Raw genomic sequence first — 20,302 nt, 5'->3', positions numbered from 1 at the left:
CAGGCATGTATATATGTCTCCCCAGTACTGGGGACAGCAGCCCTGTGCAGACTGTCACCAGCAACCCATCTCCCATAGAATTCAGTGACAGATAAACCCAGCCTTCCTTGCCCTTCGTGCTGAGCTAGCCAAGATAGCGGCCACTCACTCTCAAGATTTCCGATGTGATGATAAACTCAGTCTGTTTGCCTTCTGCACACCGGGGATTTGGCCTTGATGTTCCCAGTCCCAACAGTATCTTGAACTTTTCCTTCAAGCCTGAATCTTTGCTTGTTGGTTTGGCCATGGTGGGCAGGGCAGTACTAGAGAACTGCTCTGTGCAGGAAACAAAAACAAAAAAAACAAAAAAAAAAAAAACCCCACATATTATTTGATACACTCCAGGAAATGTTCTCCCCTCCTGCCCTTGAGGCGAACCTCCAGGATCCTAGGTCTAGGATAAGCAATAACAAAGCCTCCCTACAGCCCCTGGGGCAACTCAACTCCATTCAGGAGGGACTCTGACACAAATCAACCCCTGAGGGATAGGCTTAATCTAGCGACCCGCCTGCCGCCGCTGGGTGAACAGAGCCATTAAGATTACCATTAATTTTCTCCCTATGTTAAGGAGGAGCTGCCGCGAGGATAACAGAAGCAGAAGCCAGCTCACACCCGCAATGGAGGGCTTGGAGCGCTGGGACTTGTCAGCGGTGAGCGCGGCGGAGACTTGGATACAGAAAGGCCAATTCCCCTTCACCCCATCGCGACGCGACCTCACAACCATCCCGACCCGCCCCAGCAGTCAGAGCCTCCAGGGCTACTCACCCCGCGCGCGCCTTTGGCGCGCAGGTCCTCCTGCACCCAGGGAAGGGCGCACACCCCCGGCCCAGTGCAGCTGCCGGAAGCGCAACCTGGACTTCCGGGGGCGAGGCTTTGCTGAGTATCTGCGTTGAGCTCTCTGGGAATTGTAGTTCTGCGTGCACGCTGAGCAAGTGGTGGGCCCGCGAGGGCGCACGGAGGAGTAGTTTACAGCCCAAGCATGAACTCAGGGGTGCGGATGGTGACTCGCAGTCGAAGCCGCGCGACTAGGATCGCGTCGGAAGGGTGTAGGGAGGAGCTCGCCCCGCGAGAAGCTGCTGCAGGTAGCGCTGCGCTAACAGGGTTTTTTTTTTAGGAAAGGAGGGACGTGGAACTTTGGCTCCAGGCTTGCTCCGGGGCCGCAACATCTGACCTAAACTCTAGGCTCCGCGGAGTAGGCAACCGCCTACAAACGCTTGAGTCTCACGTGGCCCCACTCTAGATTTTTCCAAGGATCTGGGACCCGCAAGATCTGCAGGGGTCCGTAAGACTGGGTTCTGGATGTGTTCATCCACTCTTGTCGCCAGTGAAAAGTTTTAGTCCAACCAGCCTAGCTTAGGACATTTACTTGTTCAGACTGTCTGTGGGACACAGCTCTATCCTCAGAGCTGCCTCCCTCTCTTGTAGGGCCAGGATGTGTGCCAAGAACACACCCAGCTAGAAGTCTTCTCCCCCATCTGGACGGTGGTTCTGAAAGAAAACAGCCCCAGAGAGGAAACAGGAAAGGGCATGGCACTCATTGTATTTGTCCTGTAGCCATTAAGGACCTACTATGTGCCAACTAGTGGTACTCAGGGAGCAATTATCAGAGCCCCTGCATGTCTCCAGCTGGGACTTATAAGTGGCTAGACCGGGAGTGTGCAGAGGCAGCAATGGCCCCAGAATCGGTTCAGTAGTGGAGAGCCCCTGGGAACCCGGCTGAGGCCCGGCAAGAGCCAAATGCCATGGAAAGTGTTGGTACTGTTAGGGCAGCAAATGCTTTGATTCTAGTAGTTTGGAGCTCATCCTGAATGCAATGATTTCTGAAGGTTAGCGGCACAGTCCAATTTGAGTGTGAAGAGATTACATTATCTTAGAGGCTGTTACTAGTGTCTTGGTGTGCTAACAGGCACTTTTGTCAGACTACTGTTGTGCACTGTTGTGACAAGGGCAGAGCACAGTGAGTGCCTCTACACACAGCATGGTAGACAATGGACAGATTGTGCAAATAAGTGAGGGTAAAGTGGGTTGGCAGGTAAGCAGCACCCTTACCCTGCCCTCATAGAAAGCCCACTCCAAAGACTGAATGGCACTTTTTTTGCAGAAGGAAGAAAAGGCCACAGGCCTGTGAGACATCCACGGAAGACAAAAAAAGTACATGTGGCCTATGAGGTTGCTAACAGTGAGGAAGGTGAAGATGCTGAGCCCCTCAAAGCGCCCATTTGGGAACCCCAGAACTGGCAGCAGCAGCTGGCCAACATCCGCATCATGAGAAGCAAGAAGGACGCACCTGTGGACCAGCTAGGTGCCGAGCAGTGCTATGATGCTAGTGCCCCCCCAAAGGTAGGCAGTGCCTCCACCTATCCAGGGATTGCATGTTCTTCCATGGAAGCAAGATGCTTGCTTCCTCTTAGGCCTCTACCAGAAACCAGAGCAAGGCCTGCCAGTTCTCTCAGCTGACACCCACCTTACAGGGTGCACCCAGGAGGTGCTCCTACCGTCACCTTAGGGTACTGTGCAGCATGTATCACCTGTCAATCATTGTGACCACTGTGCATGTCAGAGGCGCCTGAGACTTGAGGCCTTGTGCATAGTGGTGGTGCACTTGGGAACATCCAATAATGCAAGAGAAGCAGGCTTCCTTACACTGCATTGGTTCCTTAGACTAACCATAGCTCTAACCACCTTCTGATCCTGGATAACCTGAGTATCTCTGACTCTGCGCCTTCTTACCTATAAAATGAGTAGTGTTATTGACCAAGCAAACACTGTAGCAATAGTAGCTAGCAATTGTCTAATATCTATCCCATACTAGGTATGATTCCAACTAATTCATCAGAGTTTCATGCTACTCTCGAGAAGCAGATTAGTCTATGGTAGATATGTCAGACGGATGGGTAAGGGACTGGACTAGGACCAGTCATCATCCTGGCCCCTGTCATTGCACAAGCAGGTGAGGAGATACCAGGTACTCCTGTCACTGATGCTCTCCAGTCAGACCAAAGACCAGGTTACAGCGGGTGCCATGCAGCGGCTGCGGGCCCGGGGCTTGACTGTGGAAAGTATCCTGCAGACAGATGATGACCTGCTGGGCAGACTCATCTACCCTGTGGGCTTCTGGAGGGTAAGTGTTACCTTTGGCAACAGAGCCAAGAGGGGGCACTATTCTGGAGATGAGAGGCAGGCATCTCTGACTCCAGAAGCTTTTCATGCTTCTGACCTGCCAAGAGTCTATCCCATGGGGCTAGTGCCCTGTCCCTGGAGTTCCTGGGATGTTCCTGTGTTCATCTCTTCATTTCTCTCCCCTCCCACCCAGCTGCCTCCACTTCCCTTTCTTCCCTTCCCCTCCTAGGCTCCCTAGAGTGTCGCTCTGGAAGAGGCAGCTCTGCTACTCCACAGAACCCTGGGTGGTGGGTGGATCTCTTGAAAGTGGCTCTGTGGGTGGGGTGCTTCCCCTTGGCACTGTGTGGGCCACCGTCTATCAGATTGGCTTTAAATAGCCCTCTCCACTCAGGCACAGGATGGGAGCCACCCAGCTGTTCTAGCGGTTGCCTGGGGGAGTCCCAGGCTCCAGCCTTCCTTCCTGAAGGTCCAGGTGCTATTGAGTCTAGGTATAGTTTAGCCTCTGAAGGGAGTACTGAGGCAGGGGACCCGAGCCAGTTCCCACACATGTCACTGGCCCTCATTAGAGGAAGGTGGGTAGTCATGCACCGGAGGCCTGCCAGGATTCCCTTTAGGCCTCTTTGCTGCCTTTGGTTCTTCACTTCCTGGAGAAGTAGGACAGGTAGTTACCTCTACATGAGACATAGTGGTGGTCTGTGACTCTGGGCAACTGTGGGTCCTCCCAGAATAAGCCATACCTTATCGCAAGGCTGACCCATACTATCTTTCAGACCAAGGTAAAATTCATCAAGCAGACCACAGCCATCCTGCAGCAGCGCTATGAAGGGGACATCCCTGCTTCCGTGGCTGAGCTGGTGGCCCTGCCAGGTGTTGGGCCCAAGATGGCACACTTGGCTATGGCTGTGGCCTGGGGGACCATATCAGGCATAGGTGAGTAGTTTGCACCACAAGGAGGGAGAACTCACCTCTGAGCTTGATTCTTCTTGGGTTCTATTGAGGTTCTCCAAATATTTTGTGACTCAAACCAGAGTATCAAAAGAGTATCGTCAGTGTTGAGCAGGATGACACTGTTGGGGCTGATGACAAGAACTCACATTTGCTGAGTTCGGTCTGCACGCTGATCTCTATGAGGGACCTTGAAGCCAGCTGATGTGCACATACTGGAGAGTCAGTGAAGAATGCTTCACCTGTGTGTCAGAAGGACGACAGGCGGGTTATGTGACAGTCCTGTGAGCCTGTGTCAGGCTTCAAGGATCTGGGAAAACTTTCAGTTTTGGTTTTGTGGGGTTGTGTTTGTTTGTTGGTTGGTTTGGTTTGGTTTGGTTTTTCGAGACAGGGTTTCTCTGTGTAGCCCTGACTATCCTGGAACTCACTCTGTAGACCAGGCTGGCCTCAAACTCACAGAGATCTGCCTGCCTCTGCCTCCCAAGTACCAGGATTTAAAGGTGTGTGCCACCACCACCCATCAAATCTGCCTCAGATGTTTTTCCCCTTCCCTTTCCCTTCTCCCTCTCACTCCTGCCCCGCTTGCTCCGGCCCAAAGGTTTTTATTTATTTATTATATTTAAGTACACTGTAGCTGTCTTCAGATGCCCCATAAGAGGGCATCAGATCTCATTACAGATGGTTGTAAGTCACCATGTGGTTGCTGGGATTTGAACTCATGACCTCCGGAAGAACAGTCTTAACCGCAGAGCAGCCCGCTGCCTCAGCTTTTTAAGACCTGGGATTATAATCATGCTCAACTGTGCCTAACACCAGGAAATCTTTCTGAGGTCATGTTTCAGTTTAGAGTTTCTTGTGAGTTACCCGGACGAAGAGGTAGAAATGTGTTCCAGACAGAAGGAAGAACAACCATAAAGCTGAGAAACTACACAGAAAGCTCTAGAATGGGTGGGGCAAATCGAGGAAGTCAGAGGTGGTGGTGGAGGAAGAGGAAGGTGGTCTTGTGGGTGGGAATGGAGGGTGATTTCTGGTATCCTTTTTCTGGTTATCATCTCGTAGCATTTGAAGCACCTTTGTGTAGCTAAGTTGAAGACATACTCCCTGGGGCAGTAGCAGAGGTGCTGCCTTCCCAGAGTTTTGCCTAGAATTGTCAGGGCTCCTGTGGTCACATAAAAAAAAACAAGACTTAGCCCTGACCTCTCTTTAGGCCCCCAACCTTTGGCTCCTGCATGTCCTTAATGGAGGGGTTTTTTCAGAGGTCTCTAAGCTGGTAGCACCTCTTAGCACTGCTCAGTGGATAAGAGAGCAGCTAGGGGTCCAGGGCTTTGACTGGAAGCTGGTGACTACCTGTTGACACAGCAAGCATTGGAAGAGCCTGGCCAGGTAGGAAGTGGGTGAGGCCTCCCAAGGCATCTGTCTCCACTCCTCAGCTCCCAAAGCCACCAGCAGCCTCTTAGTTGACACTTGAGCTTATCTAGACAGTGTCCTCAGCTGCCTGTGTCCCAGGAGTAGGGAGTGTCTTTGTTGGGTAGCCATGTGGGGGAAGGGCCCTGCAGGGAATTGTGCTTCCAGCAGATAGGACAATGCCTGAGTACCACCCATTTCTCTGTCAGTCTGAGGGCTCGGCTACTTGCAGTGAGACCCCAGGGTTGCCTCCTGAGGAGAAAATACAGTCTCTCAAATGAAAAGCTGGAACTATGATGGCCGGGCTGTGGTGGTGGTGGCGCACACCTTTAGTCCCAGCACTTGGGAGGCAGAGGCAGGCGGATTTCTGCATTCGAGGCCAGCCTGGTCTACAGAGTCAGTATCAGGACAGCCAGGACTACACAGAGAAACCCTGTCTCGAAAAACCAAAAAAAAAAGAAAAAAAAAAAAAATGGAACTATGGAGTTCTGACCTTTGCAGCTGGGTGACCTTAGGTCAAACACATGGCCTCTCTGAGCTTGAGTTCACAGCCAGTGAAGTAACTGCCCTCCTTAACAACATATGCATAGGAAGCCCTTCTGGGCCAACATAGGAGGCTTATACATGTGGTCCTGGGTTGGGCCTCTGGTGTTCTAATGAGTATGATCACCTCTGTGACACAGAGAAGGAAAAAGCCAAGGCTTCCATGATAAGACCCCTCAGCCTGCACCCCCAACCTTTTCCCAGACAGTTAGCAAATCAGGGAGCTGACATGGGGACTGGCTAGCTGTTTGACAAACCTCTGGAAAGGAAAAGCAGGCACTGCAATTGACCAGGTGGCTTGGCAGGAGCCCCCAGTGAAGGCGGTGGCCAGCTGATGGGAGCAGGGATTTGAAACACAGCTGGAGCCAGCCTGATCCTGCTCCCCATTCTGTTCCCCAGTAGCTTAGAAGCAAGTGCCAGCTAGCTCTGCAACAGTGACCCACTGGGCCAAGCTGCTGCCACCCAGTCCAAGTGCTCACGGCTAGTGGATGGGCTGGGAGCGGCCTTAGGACCCAGGAAGATAGAGCAGAGGAAGCAGAGGAGGGCCCTTCTGAATCCAGGCCTCATTCTTGGGAAGCTTTAGACCAAGAGTTCATTTTTGGGGTTTAGGGCTTGTTTTGTTTTTCCCGTATAGAGTGGCTTTGTTTTTGTTGGTTGGTTGTTCTTCACTTGTTTGAGACAGTCTTACTCTGTTAGCCCAAGCTAGCCCTGAACTCAGAGCAAATCCTACTTCAACTTTCGCTGGGAAGGAATCACCATGCCTGCCTTTACACTTTGGTTGTTTTGTTTTGATACTGGATTTCTCTGTGTAGCCCTGGGTGTCCTGGATGGATCTCACTTTGTAGACCAGGCTAGCTTCACACTCAGAGATCCACCTGCAAGCCTTTAATCCCATCACTCAGGAGGCAGAGGCAGGTGATCTCTGAGTGTGAAGCCAGCCTGGTCTACAGAGTGAATTCCAGGAGGATAGTCAGGGCCTTGAAGAAAGACCCTGTCTCAAAAACAAACAAAAAAAGTAGGCTGCTTACACCCCAGATTGAGAGCTCAGACTTGGACAGCTATGCAGATGCTGTACCTTCTCTCTGTGGGAGAGACCCTGGGCTGTCTTCTAGCCACACTTGCTTAGGACTGGGGATTGGGATAGGGACACAGTCCAGCTGGCAGAGTGCCCTTGTTCAGCCTGCCCTGTCTTCAAGCAGCAGTGGACACACATGTGCACAGAATAGCCAACAGACTGAGGTGGACCAAGAAAATGACCAAGTCCCCAGAGGAGACACGCAAGAACTTGGAAGAGTGGCTACCCAGGTACAGTGTAGCTTGGTGAGCTTGCGGGAGGGAGGTGTCCTGCTGCCTTCCACACTGACCTGCCCCTCACCCTCACAGGGTGCTGTGGAGTGAGGTCAACGGACTACTGGTAGGCTTCGGCCAACAGATCTGTCTTCCTGTCCATCCTCGGTGCCAGACCTGCCTCAACAAGGCCCTGTGCCCTGCTGCCCGGAATCTCTAAGGGCCATAGGGCTTCCTCTGGCTAGTGTCCATGAAGTGCCTTTGTGGAGGGGTAATAAGGTTTGGGGGTTGTTTGCAGGGCTATAATAAAGCTGGAGTTTTTCACAGTTGATTTCTTGCCCACTGGCTTCAGATCAGGCTGAGAAGCCTGAGTGTGAATGCAGTGTGTGCGCTCCGTTCACATGTCAGGGGTAGGATTGCCTGGGAGGCTGTGTGGGGACATACCGTATCCTGAAGAGTGGGGGAGGGAGAGAAGAGAGGAGAGCATAAACCCAGGAGGGAGGAAACAGAGCCAGCTGCAGGCAGCTGCTGGGAAGCCTGTGAGAGAAGTATCCCTGTGAACTGTCACATGCTGTCCTGAGGCCCAGCACTCCTCTAGACCTAGCTTCTGAAGTCGCGCTTGGCCTGTGCCTGGAACCCACCCCATGTTAACACAGAGACTCTAGACACCCATTCTCTCGACTACTGGACACAAGACTTAACAGGTCTCAGAGACGTAGAGGGAGGAGAGGATGACATCATTCCTCAATCACCTAAGGGTCTTTAATGGGCCTTATTCCTCAACTGAAGACTCAGAAAACACACAGGCGCCAGAGTTCAAGGCAAGGCCTGTTTAATTGGAGGGCGCGCGTGCGCTATGGCTTATGAGGCAGACTGCAATGCCAGTGAGTGAGTTTGGGGAGTTGAGGCCAGAGGGTAGGAGACACGTAGGCATAAGGCAGGGGCCAGGCCCAGGATCATACCTGGGAATGGTTCACACAGACCCGCTATTCCAGGTCCTGGAGCTACAGAGCAGGATAAGAGACTTGTCCGAAGGCTGCCCTCTTAAGAGTCAGGGAACACCCATCCTCTGGCCCCTCAGAGAGCCTAGGCTCTGCATTTCAGAACCCAGCATGTGGGAGGCAGCACAGGGGTAGCTAGGCAGAGAAGAGAGGCCTGGCCTAGGGACCATCCCACATGAGGGATGGGACAGAGGGACAGCTCCTCCAAGCACAGCTGGCCCTGAGGTCCCCTGACTGTCTGTTCCCTGGAGTCCCTGGTCTCTGCTCAGGATGGCGCTGCTGACAGGGTGGGTAAGAAAGGGTTTGCAGAGAAAGGTTTTGTTTTATTGCAATTATTTAGAGTGAGTCCCAAGGGGTTGGGGGAGGGGGCTCCACTATTAACTAGAAACATATGTGGAGCTGGAGACCTTTTAGGAAAAAAGCGAAAACATGAATTCCTTTCAGTCAGCAGGCCCAAGGCAGAACGGCAAAGGCCCTTGGCAGACCACCATGCACAGCTCCTCCCTCTCTCACTGTTTTCTGTCTCTGTGTCTGTCTTGGCTGGCTGTGTCTATCTCTGTCTCTCTCTTCTCTGGGTTTCTCTTTTCTCTGATCTTGCTATGGCCGCCGCAGCACCCAGTGGACAAGACAAGGGTTCATGGGGTCATGGGTTGGTTTCTGGGTAGTGTGATACCACCCTCCAGTCTGCGGAGGCTTGAGGAGCTCTGGAGAGCCCAAGGTCCGTGCAGGAAGAGACCCTGGGACCCCTGGATAGGCAGAAAGGGGCTCAGAAGTTGCTGAAGATCTCTCGCTTCCGGTTCCAGTCCATCTGTGGCGCCCGCTTGTTGACCCGAGTAGCCCGAGCCTTCTCCTTAGCCTCGGCTGCTGTAGGGCTCAGGTGGAGACCACTTTCCTGGAAGGGGTCTCGCTTCCAGGCACTGCCATCCTGGGGGCAGGCAAGGTACAAACAGTGAGCCATACCCATGGCAGCTACCTTCCCAAGGAACTTAGACCAGGAGCCACCTCAGGGCCTGAGCAACTAGGCCCTGGAAGTGGTAGCCCCACCATCCTGGTAGGTATCTCTGTAGAGATCCATTCTGAAGGCCTTGAAGCCCCACGTGTGAGCACCGTGGCAGAGTTACCTCATTGTCCTTCTCTGAGCCTGGCAGGTCGCTTCGGGATGAGCACACAGAGCCGCCATTGAGCTAGGAAACCAAGGGCAGGTTGTGGTTTCAGCATCCCCATCCTGATGCACACACAGGCACAGGGTCGCTTTTGAACACACCACACACACACACAGCTGCAGCTAGTCCTTGTTCAGCAGTGAGCTCACTTCTGTCTGGGCCAGGACATAGCTGGCACCTAACAGGAGACAGGCAAGTCCAACCTGAGCAGCCGTGCTAGGGAGAGCAGCTGTGGCAATGGGAATCAGCTATGTGAATCCACCTGTTGTCAAACCAGGATGGTGTCCCAAGAAGGTAAAGACTACTCAGTCATGTAGGAACAAGGCATGGAAAGATGGCCCGGGATGCCAGGCATCTGCCCACACTGTGCATCTGAGCTGGTGCTAACCCCATACAGGATTCACAGTGGCTATTTGTTTTGTTTTGGCACAGGGTTTCTCTGTGTAGCTCTGGCTGTCCTGGAACTCACTCTGTAAACCAAACTGGCCTCGAACTCAAAGATCTGCCTGCTTTTAGTTCCCAAGTGCTAGGATTAATGCCTGGCCAGCACAGTGGGTATTTTTGTGATAACCAGGCCAGATAGGTTCGCAACTGTACATCCTCGAGGGCAGAGGTCTCCAGGAGAAGCAGCCTCATCATTTCTGGGGACACAGGTAGATCACTTGGGCCCACCCTCTCACCTGGGCAGGACTGGTTCCGTTTGTGACTGGTGATGGCAGTGGACCTGTGGGGACAGCAAGTTAGTGGCTGCACTGACCCTACCCTCTGCCCCGAAGGCAACAGCCTACCTTCTACGTGTTCCTCAGTGGGTACGACCCGCAACCGCTTGAAGTGTTCATCAGTCTCAGGATCTACTACCAGCAACCGGGCCTCATCGTCCTGTGCCTTGATTCTGGCAACAACTTCAGCATGGCGCAGCCCCTCCACATTCTGCCCATTCACCTGACGCCACCCACACAGGGTCAGAAAGGCCTGAGGGGCCCAGTCGGCCCAATGCCACCCAGCCAGGTGTGCCATCAAATATTCATCGAAGCCACCAGCAGCCAAAGCAGCAAGAAGAGTGGCAGCTCAAGTTCCCTGTGTCTTCCCTCCTCCTGCAGGGACCCAGGGCCCACACATGGACACTCAGAAACATACAGATACAGACACAGGGACCCAGGACCCACACATGGACACTCAGGAACATACAGATACAGACACAGGGACCCAGGACCCACACATGGACACTCAGGGACATACAGATACAGACACAGGGACCCAGGGCCCACACATGGACACTCAGGAACATACAGATACAGACACAGGGACCCAGGGCCCACACATGGACACTCAAGGACATACAGATACAGACACAGGGACCCAGGGTACCTCAATGAGCCGGTCCTGGGCACGGAGGCCAGAGTAAGAAGCAGGAGAGCCAGGGTCCACAGAGCGGATATATTGGCCAGGCCGGGACTTGTCACTATGCAGGTTGAACCCGTAGCCCTGGGGTCCCCTTCGCAAGTGGCAGAGCCGGGGACGCAGCTCTTTTGGGGGCCCATTGACATCCTGTAGACCCACAGGAAGTGACATCAGGCTCTGCCTGCAGCTTCCCAGCCCTTATGCTCTAAGGGACCAATCCCAGGTTCCACGGATAAAGCTATGTGCCCCAGGACTGAGGGGTTTGGTGAAGCTACCTGTTACATAGCTTTAGCTATGGGCTTAGGGACAAAGCATGTTACCAAACCTGTGAACGTCTAATGAGATAGCTGCTGGCAGGACCTACGGAAGGATTCATAGGGGATACTGTGCACAGCCTAAGGATCTAGAAAGAACCAGAAAGGATAGCTGCCCCATCAGAGGCTCTAGGAAGACTGGACCTTTAGGTTTTGCCTTCCCTGTCTCCCTTCTGGCCCTCCTTCTCTAGGGCTGGTGCCTGGAGCCTGTGCAGCTTTGTTTGCTTCTCAAGGCCTTCACGAGGCTCCCTGGACTGCTGTGGCAACTGTTTGCTTTAGAATTCCAACACTACCTGGAACCATTGCCCCAACCCCATGGGCCCAGAAAGTGGGGGCCACAAGAAAGATCCAGGGGTGACCAGTCCTAACCTATGCTTCCTAGCCCACAACATGGAAGGGCTCGCGGTACCCACAGGGAATCCCCCACCACTGCCCCCAGGCTGCCCTTCTTTACCTCTGGCATCCTGCAGTAGGTCTCTGGGCCAAGAGGCTATGCAAGCAGGGGCTAGCCTGCTGACCCCTCACCCTAGCCAGGGTCCAAGCCAGAGATGGTGCTGCCGAATGGCCAGCAGCTGTTGGTGCCCAGTTACACAGGGCCAGTGGCTGGGGTGGGCAGGCAGATGGCAGCTCAGGTTTCTGAGTGTGAGTGCAGGTGACAATGTGCTAGCAGGGGGCATTTCCTCACCTTCCACTACTAGCCTGCCCCCTCATGGCTGATGCTGAGGGACTCTGAAGCCAGAAGGATCAGTCCTTCTGGTCTCAGGGCAGATATCTAAGTCTCAGGTAACTGTCTTCCCTCATGCCTGCACACCTCTACACGCCTGTAGTCTACTCCACTGCCCCTCTTAGAGTTTTAACCCAGGCTAGCCCCAAACTCACAACTCAAAGTGATCTTTTTATTTTAGCTTCTGAGTGCTGGAATTCTAGGCATATACCACCATGCTTAGCTCTAAACCCTAAGTGTGGTGTTTTCCACCTCCACGGGAGCAGCCAGTGACAGGAATAAGTACACTCTTCTATGCAGGACCACTCCTAGCTTTAGGGTACTGGGATAGCCTTTTGACCTGAACACTCTCTTTTTGTCTTGCCTGCACTCGGGACCTCTCCCTTAATCCCAAAGCCCAGCTAGATATTCATCTGGATTCTCCTGCTGAGCTTTGGTGCACAGCCATCATCTGTACCATTACATCAAGAATTACAGATTAAACTATCTCCTGGGGGCTCAGGTGGGCAATGTTGCCTGAACTCAGGGTTGTGAGGCCTCAAAGATCCTCAAAACCCCACTGCATAGACCTCTCAAAGACATGGCTGAAGATATAGTTATAGGGCTTTGGGGTTAGGCTCTGAGAGCCCCTAACCATCAGCCTGGGACAGCCAGAGGCCAGTTCAGAGGAGAGACTGAAGACACAGAAGCCAGTCCAAAACAGTGCAAGGGAATTTGTGACCACTCCTGGCACAAACTCATGTCCCGACAGACAGGGCCACATCATGTGGCTATAGAGGCAAGACATCCAGGCTTACACTTATAAACAAGCAACACAGACACACACAGCCACCCACACATGCAAACTTAGATCCATGGCACTGGCCCTGTGACCTCTTCCCACGGCCTCTGCGGTAGCCTGCAGGGCAGGGTTTCTTGGGGCTCCCAAACGGGAAGCAGGACTTGGCAGGCGATTGTGGCCATGAAGCTAGGGGCCATTCCTGAGAGGTAGCTTTCTGGCCAACCCCCCAGCCCCAATCCAAAACAGCCACCTCTCAGCACAGGCTAAATGATTCTTCTTACTAACTATCCTAAACCATCTCTGGCCACAGGCAGATTCCCAGCACTGACAGGCCTGGCATAAGACCCTCAAGTACAAGGATTGCAAGACACCCCCAAGCCTATGGGACAGAGGGGAGGCAGCTAAAGCAAGCAAGTGGGGGTAGGGTGCCCCAGCGAACAGCGGGAGGGGTGCATTGCTGGAATTCTTCCTCCCAGTCCTAGCCCTGAGCACACTTCCTGCCTTCTTCAGTCAGGCCCTGTGGCTCCCACGGGCTTGGGGACACAGAGCCAGAGAGCTGGGCAAGCCCCAGTACCCGCACTGAGCCTATAGCCAGACAAAGGCTGATATGGGGGTGCCCTGGGAGCCAGGCTCTGCCCCTCCAGATAATGACTCATCAGCCCCAGCAGAGAAAGGCCCCCATTGTTTCTTGGGGTCCGTCTTGTAGGCATAAACATCCCTAAGCTCCCTGCCCTTCCTCAGAGATTGAGCTAAAGCTAGGGTCCTGACTGCCCAGCTCTGCCTCACCCCCATCTGACCTGAACAAGCCCCAGTTGAGAGTTCACAGGAGGGGCTCCTGGGGCTGAGGCTGGCAGCATGGTAGTCCTGGAGCGAGCCATGAGAAGTGGCTAGGAGTGGCTGGCAGCAGGTGGCCAGCCTGGAGTGGCCAGAGTTCTTGGACCAGCTGAGACTGTCACCCCACTTATCTACCTCCCACTGTGGCCCAGGTTCCCTGGGGATGGGTGGGGACATAGGGACTGACTCATTTTGGGTAGCAGGGTGGTTACTGAGCCCCCCTCCCCTGTCCGGTGTCCCCCCCACCCAGCTTGGTTTCCGTCCCAAGAAAGGAAGGAAGGAAGCTGATGGAGGCCCTGCCCTGCTCCAGAACCCAGGGCAGTGGAGACAGGGAGTCAAGGGAGGGGACCTTGGCTGAAGAACAGAAGACAGTGGATGGGGGGAGGGAAAAGAGGAACAATGGGAGCCAGGGGAGCCCCAAAAGTGGTCATGCTAACACTTTGCTCAGACCATCCTATTCCATGAACCCACCACCTGTAGAGCCATAACTCAGTTCCATAACTCAGTGTCAGCCATAACTCAGTTCCCAATGTCCTTCAGGAGGTGCAGACATGGTAGGACCCAAGGGGTAGGAAGGAAGGCAAGGTCCACCACTACCTCCCTGTCCCTGGCACTGCTAGCTGCTGGGTTTCTGTTTGAGGGCTGTCCCTGTCATCACTGCTAGAATCAGCTCCATGCAGCTGCAGCCACCCCCAGCCCTGAATGGCCTGGGACTGAGTCACCACTGACTAGGCCTTCCCGCCCCCAAAGGGAGGAGCAGACCATATCAGTGTTCTCCCGGATGAAACCTCCCATGGGGGCACCCGGTGGCCACCCACCCAGCAACAGAGCAGAGGCATACAGACCTCACCAGTCTCTCCAGCCACAAGTACCCCCATCTGAGCTCAATGCCACAGAGTAAGGGTAACCGTCTGCAGCGCCCACACCAGTCTAAGGCAGGCTGTCTCTAAACCTGGTTTGATCTTATGAGGCTCCCCTTTCTCTTCCAGGGTAAGAGTGTCCCTTGGGTTCCTCTACCTCCTGAAGTCCTTGTCCCTAGGTTTGACCCATCTACAATGGGACAAGCCCATTGTACCCCCTTTTGTTCCTCTAAAAATACACCCAGAGGAAGCCCCCTCCTAGGGCTTCCTGTAGCCCCTCCAAGCCTGAAATAGCAGAGACAGGGAAGGACCCACCCACAGCCAAGGGGCCTGGGCCACCCCATCTCCAGATAAGGCCCCAGGGTGGATTTTTCCACAGGAAGGTGAACTGAGCTGTTTGCTTCTAAATGAATGAACACATGCCTGGGGTTGAGGGGGGCTTCTTCCTAAGGAGGAGAAAGGGGTGCTTGGGAAAAAGGGAGGCTCCTAGTCCCCAGCCAGAGGAAGGTGGGCCTGGCACTATCTTCTTCCCACAAAACTCCTATTAAGATTCCTGATCTTAAACAGCACAGCCAGAGTGCAGAATCCAGATTCTAGGCTTTGCACCTGCCTTCAGGTCTCAGAGAGAAAGAATCCAACAGACGCAAAGCAGCACAGACCTTAGCCCAGGTTGGCCTTACCACTGGGCATGTCATCTCCCAACCTTCAGACAGGTCCCACAGGGACCAGCACAGGCCTAACCAGCAGGAGACATTTGGATGAGGTCACAGGTAAATGCTAAGGTCTGAAACACATCCAGAAATTTCAAACCTGACACTCCACTGACCTAAGCCAACAGTTCTCAAAGCTGGATGTGAGGAACTGCTTGGCTCAAGTAATAATTAGAAGACAAAAGAAACAATCATACCAGATCCTCCAAGAAGTAGAACAAATAGCCTCAGGCCCTTCCTTTGTGCCTCAGGTTCTGCCTAGGTAGCTACCTAGAAGAAGGTGGAACAGACCCTCTCTTGTGTGTGCCCCCTCCCCCAGCCTGGAAGGATAAAGATGAGGGGAGGGGCTACCCAGCAGAGGCCCTGGGACAGTAACACACAGGGTTCCAGCACCTGTGGGAAGTGCAAACAGGGACAGGAACTGGAACCTAGTTAGTTGAGCGACTGCATATGGGTCCTTCCCTTGACTCTCTTTCTCTAGGAAGTCCCTCTGTTCTAGAACCCACCCACTTCCACCCACCCCCACCACTGACTGGCTACAGCACTAATCCCTGCAGCAGGATCTAATCCACAAGGGTTTCAGAGCACTTAGATGACTGAGGGGATGCTTTGGATAGAGCCAGGAGTCCCAGCAGCTCCTCTGTCACTGGAACCTCCAGCAGAGGGGACAAAGGCCGAAAGAGTTGCTGCAAGTGGTCACCAACAGCATAGAGAGTGGTTATCATAGTCACTGAGATAGAGAAAGAACCCTAAGAGGAAACAGAAGCTTTTAGAAGTGACCAAAGGGAAGATTGTTTTCAAGAGCCAGTGATGGTAGTTCTGGGAAAGGCTCATTGTTCCCACAGACATAGCCCACCATACCTTCTGGCCAGTGTCTGAGCCAAGGCTCCCCGAGCATGCCCAGTCCGGCTTTGGCTCCCAGGGGTTGTGAGCTGGTGGAAGCCCTCGGTGGGCCATCTCCTCGGTGCAGGTCAGTTGCCGCCGACACAGCTCCTCATCTGTCTCCTTGTCCACCACAAGCAGCTGGGTCTGTCCCTCCACGGCCTTGATCCTCTGTACCACCTGGAACGGGTGCAAAGCAGAACCCGGTCAGCAGCCAACACCCTGGGCAGCACATGAGTGGGGCAGCACTCCAGGTTAGGCCCAGGCTCATGGACAGAGAGCAGCGTTTGGCCTGCCAGGGGTGGGTAGCTGAATTGAGAGGCCTGCAGGCTCCACCCCCCACCCCCAGTTTCCAGCAGTTCCCTCCCTCTTCTCCCTGGAGCTAGGGCCCAGGCTGCAAGTACTTCAGGATTACTCTTGCAGCCTTGTACTCAGCTCAGGTAAGCACAGGAAGGAGCTGCAAGAAACAGCCAGATGGGAGAGTCAGCTCTGTTTAGCTGAGCTTCAGGATTTCAGTCTAGTGGATGCATGTGTACGTGCTTATCTGTATGTGTGTGTGCATATGTGTACGTTTTTTGTATGTGCGTGCCTCTATTTTAAAGTCTGGTTTGGGTCCAGGTGTAGAAGAGAGCAACGTCTTTGTTGGTCCTAGTGTGAGTATTTGGGCCTTTTTCTTTCTCAGAGACGCACTGTGAATCTAATGCCCCGCAAGCTCTAGAACTTCAATTTGCCTCCAGACCAGGACCAGAAACCCATCCGTTCTGGACCTGCGAAGAGATGAAGAAGTTGGTGCTCACATACACCAAGTAAGCAGAATTCAGCTCCAGCAGGTTCAGCAGCAGAACAGAGGTGGCTTGACAGCCGTCTGTGTGTCTGTGAAGTGTGGGCCACCGTGGATCATGCAGGATGTTAGTATGTACTCAAAGGGAGAAGTGCCCACTGGACATCTGAAGGGCAGGAAGCACTGACAACCCCACCCCACAGCCTGGGAGTGAAGAGACAGGATCTCCAGTATTATTTATTCCACGGAGTGCATGCCACCACAGATAAGAAGATCCTACCCAGGCCCGTCTTTACCTGGCCCTCAGTGATCATCCTCTCTCCCCATGACCAACAAAGCAGAAGGACCCCAGCACTCTGATGCTTTCGGGCATGGGAGCCAAGCCAGTCACCCACAATCTCTAAATACCAGCAGAATGGGAGTCTTGGGTTTGCCTCCTATCTCTCTGAGCCGTAGGAGTCTAGTGTGGCTCTATATGAAAGTCTTTAGAGACGAGCGGCCCCAGAACCTGGGATAAACAGGTGCATTCCAGTGCCAGCTAGAGGCAGATGATTCCAACTCTGCCAGTCTCTGCCTTGCTTTTTGGGCCAACCACTGAGCTTCACTCCCAAACTCTTCAGCCCACAACCAAATCCAATGGTCACTGTAAGTGGAGAGCAGGTCGCTGGGGAGATAGAAGCTTAACTCTTAGTCACCTTGCTTTCTCCAGGCCTCAGGACTGACCACTCACGAAGGTCTTGGACTTACTGGTACTAGGGTTTCAGGACAGAAAAGGTGGAGGGAGCTGAACCCTAGCCAAGGTCTTAACTGTGTCTACCCCTCAGTGGGATACAGACACCCCAGAGGTAGAACCTGCAGAGAGACCAGCTGGATCATCTCTCCTTCCTCCAGCCGCGCTGCACAGTGACCTCTACAGGGCCAGGCAGCCTCCCAGGAGGAGGCTTTTTCTGAGCCCAAGGAATATGCTGCCACTGGAGCTGACTCCCCAAAGACCCAGACACGCCAGCCCACGAGAGAAGTACACTAGTATAGGCAGGCACACCCGAACACACACACACACACACACACACACACACGCACACACACACACACATGGCCAGCACACATGCCTGATGTGTCCACACAACCCTAGACACACATTCCAGCACTGACACAAGTATGCTTTCATCCACTCCTGGAACACTTGGGTAGTGTATTCATATGGATGACCCGAGAGAGACCTGCAAGCACACACACATAACTCACACGCTGACAGAAAAGCATCTATACCACAAGGCCACAAGGTGCCTTAGCCACCTCCTCCCCCTCCACGGCACACGAAGGCCAAAACTAGCAGAAGCAGCCAGGGCCCTGGCCAGAGTAGCCGCAGTGCGGCCCCTCCCTACCAGGATGTCCTCCCTCCCCCGCTTGTGCAGGACTGAGCTTCCTCACCAGGAGGCCAGCTGGCGGGCCACGTCCCACACCTCAACACCCTAACAGCAGGCCCCCGTGGGACCCTTGTCGGGTCCCACCATACGGCACGCAGAAGGGTGGTCGTAGGCATCTTGGCCAGCGCTGTAGGGACGCGCCCCTAGGAGGGAACCGGGGGGCGGGGCGCAGCGCAGGAACCCACCTGGTGATGCGTCTCGCCCTCTACGTTGACGCCGTTGACCTCAACCAGGCGGTCCCCGGCGCGCAGCGCGGCCGCCTCGGCTGGGGAGCCTGGCTCCACGCGCCGGATGAACTGGCCACGGCGGCCTTTCTCGCCATGCAGGTGGAAGCCGTACCCTTGCTCGCCGCGCACCAGGCGACACAAGCGGGGCCGCAGCGACTCCGGCGCGGCCATGGCACCCGCTGCCCCCTGGATGGCCGCGACTGGCCCGGCTCACACCACCCGCAGGCTGGAGCGCGGAGGCGGCGGAGGCGCGGGCGGGAGAGCAGGCAGCGGCCTCGGTGGCTCCAGCTCTGCTCGCGTCGCCTCCGGCTCCGGCTTCGGCTCTGGCCCTGGCCCCTGCTCCTGCTGCAGCGCCGCCCCCGCGCCCGCCCCTTCCCCGCCCTCCTGGCTGCCCCCGCCCTAGCCCAAGCCCCGCTAGCTAGGCCCCTGCCTGGGCGCCCAGAAACCTTAGGATCAAGGAGTGGGATTGCACGGTCAGGCAACCCTCGAGTCCCAGGGAGTCCTATCTTATCCCATTTTGGCCACCCTCCGCAGCGCCAGCACCTTTGGCTTCTGTTCCAGGAACCACTTTTTTAGACACCTGCATATGCTACAGTGAGAGGGGTTCCAGAAATGGGAAGGGGTCCAGTCAGAGACACTCTACACAGAGGCCAGAGGGGAAGTGCCAGGGACACTGTGCCCCTTCCTCGGGATGCACCCCACTCTCTACCTACCCGGACTGTTCTGCTCCCACTAGATCCCAGAAGTTGTCTTGTCCGACCCAGAGAGCAACAGGCAAGAATAAAAATTTAAAGAGACACTACAGCAACCAAGGTTTTTGGGAACAGGGAGTAGGTGTCCCCCTGTTCCTCCCGGGAAGTGTTTGTCCATTAAACATCCTGTCTCCCTCCCTCCCGTATTCTCTGCGTTTCGGGAACTTGCGTTTGTCTGGTAGAGATGGGAGGTGTATGCTGCCTTCCTCTTGACCTGGTATGAACTGTGCCGAGGACTTTGGCCCCACAGCTCTAGGTTGTGATCAGCTGTCTCCAAATTAAGCCCCACAGGGCTCTCATTCCGGTTCCTAGGTCTGTAGTCCCAACACATTCTTAGATTTACAATTGCATAAGTTCTCATATTCCCTTACAGGACAATAGTCCCACTGAGAATCCCTTATGCATTCCTATATGGTTTTCCAAGAACAACCCTAGAGAAAACCCGACCATAAAACTGAGGCCTAGAGAAAACCCTCTGCTAGAGTCCAGTATTGTGAGACTGCACTTTTACCTTGAAGCCTCCTCCCAGGCACATAAGACAGCTGAGATCCAGGCTCACCCACGGCCTGCTCCTCCCCAACGCATAGCTCCTTACTTACCTGGTCCCTCTGAGTCAGGTAAAGCCAACTCAGACAGTTCCCCATATGGATAGGAGATGCAGCCCTAGCTCAGTGTTCTCTGCCTCCCCTCTCTCCGGAGCCCTTAGCTGGGGCTCTCCACCTCCACCACTAGCCTCTCAGCAGCACCCTCAGCAGCAGCCCCTTGGGTACCCACACCCTAGTGGCTGCTCCTAAAAGGCACTTAAGCTGAGGATACATTGTTGCTCCCAGCCATCTCTGCAGATTCTAGCTGATGCTGCCACAGACCTGGCTGCACTTCCATCTGTCCATATGCCTGCCTATCCAGAGATTGCCTGCCTCTTAGCATTGCTTTCTCTGGGCCTGGCCTAATGCTGGTTGCCCATGGAGCTTGTTAATGTGTATGAACTATGTGCTCACTGTATATCCCATCTCTGTGGAACTTTAGAAGTTACCTCGCAATAACCAGGAACCTCCCAGACCTGCTAACAGCATCTTTGAGGTCACACTAAAGAGGTTGGCAAGATGG

At 54.2% G+C, this 20,302-nt stretch overlaps 3 protein-coding genes across 20 annotated transcripts in view; 1 reads left to right on the top strand and 2 right to left on the bottom strand.

Annotated features, from left to right (window-relative positions):
* Positions 1 to 948, bottom strand: part of Tsc2 (TSC complex subunit 2) — a 35,432-nt gene extending 34,484 nt beyond the window's left edge. For 10 of the 17 annotated variants that reach the window (XM_076937204.1, XM_076937205.1, XM_034505121.2 and 7 more), the window contains exons 1-2: positions 805 to 945; positions 149 to 315 (exon numbers count right to left, since the gene is read on the bottom strand). In XM_076937204.1, the coding sequence (XP_076793319.1) occupies positions 149 to 286 (138 nt within the window). In that variant the 5' untranslated portion in view covers positions 287 to 315; positions 805 to 945. Of the gene's footprint in view, positions 1 to 148; positions 316 to 804 lie in introns of all 17 variants that reach the window. The other 7 variants (XM_034505114.2, XM_034505116.2, XM_034505117.2 and 4 more) reach the window with 4 other exon arrangements.
* A 34-nt stretch (positions 949 to 982) lies between these two features.
* Positions 983 to 7,669, top strand: Nthl1 (nth like DNA glycosylase 1). The gene is made up of 6 exons (XM_034506192.2): positions 983 to 1,121; positions 2,141 to 2,379; positions 2,990 to 3,160; positions 3,930 to 4,089; positions 7,251 to 7,356; positions 7,435 to 7,669. Exons 1-6 carry the CDS (start codon positions 1,019 to 1,021, stop codon positions 7,556 to 7,558), a joined length of 903 nt encoding a protein of 300 aa, XP_034362083.1. The 5' UTR covers positions 983 to 1,018; the 3' UTR covers positions 7,559 to 7,669.
* A 484-nt stretch (positions 7,670 to 8,153) lies between these two features.
* On the bottom strand, positions 8,154 to 18,832 carry Nherf2 (NHERF family PDZ scaffold protein 2). 2 transcript variants are annotated; one of them, XM_034507401.2, is made up of 7 exons: positions 18,402 to 18,832; positions 15,988 to 16,188; positions 10,871 to 11,050; positions 10,291 to 10,444; positions 10,183 to 10,226; positions 9,461 to 9,523; positions 8,154 to 9,264 (listed from the first exon to the last, which is right to left on the bottom strand). In XM_034507401.2, the coding sequence occupies exons 1-7, from the start codon at positions 18,612 to 18,614 to the stop codon at positions 9,106 to 9,108; spliced, it is 1,014 nt and encodes a 337-aa protein (XP_034363292.1). In that variant the 5' UTR covers positions 18,615 to 18,832; the 3' UTR covers positions 8,154 to 9,105. The 2 variants fall into 2 exon arrangements, with proteins under 2 accessions (XP_034363292.1, XP_034363293.1); XM_034507402.2 differs by lacking the exons at positions 15,988 to 16,188; positions 18,402 to 18,832 and adding an exon at positions 13,520 to 13,697.
* Between the last annotated feature and the right edge of the window lie 1,470 nt (positions 18,833 to 20,302).

This window comes from Arvicanthis niloticus, chromosome 6 (assembly GCF_011762505.2).
Source record: "Arvicanthis niloticus isolate mArvNil1 chromosome 6, mArvNil1.pat.X, whole genome shotgun sequence".
Classification (NCBI taxonomy): Eukaryota; Metazoa; Chordata; class Mammalia; order Rodentia; family Muridae; genus Arvicanthis; species Arvicanthis niloticus.
This window is presented reverse-complemented; position numbering and strand designations above follow the sequence as displayed.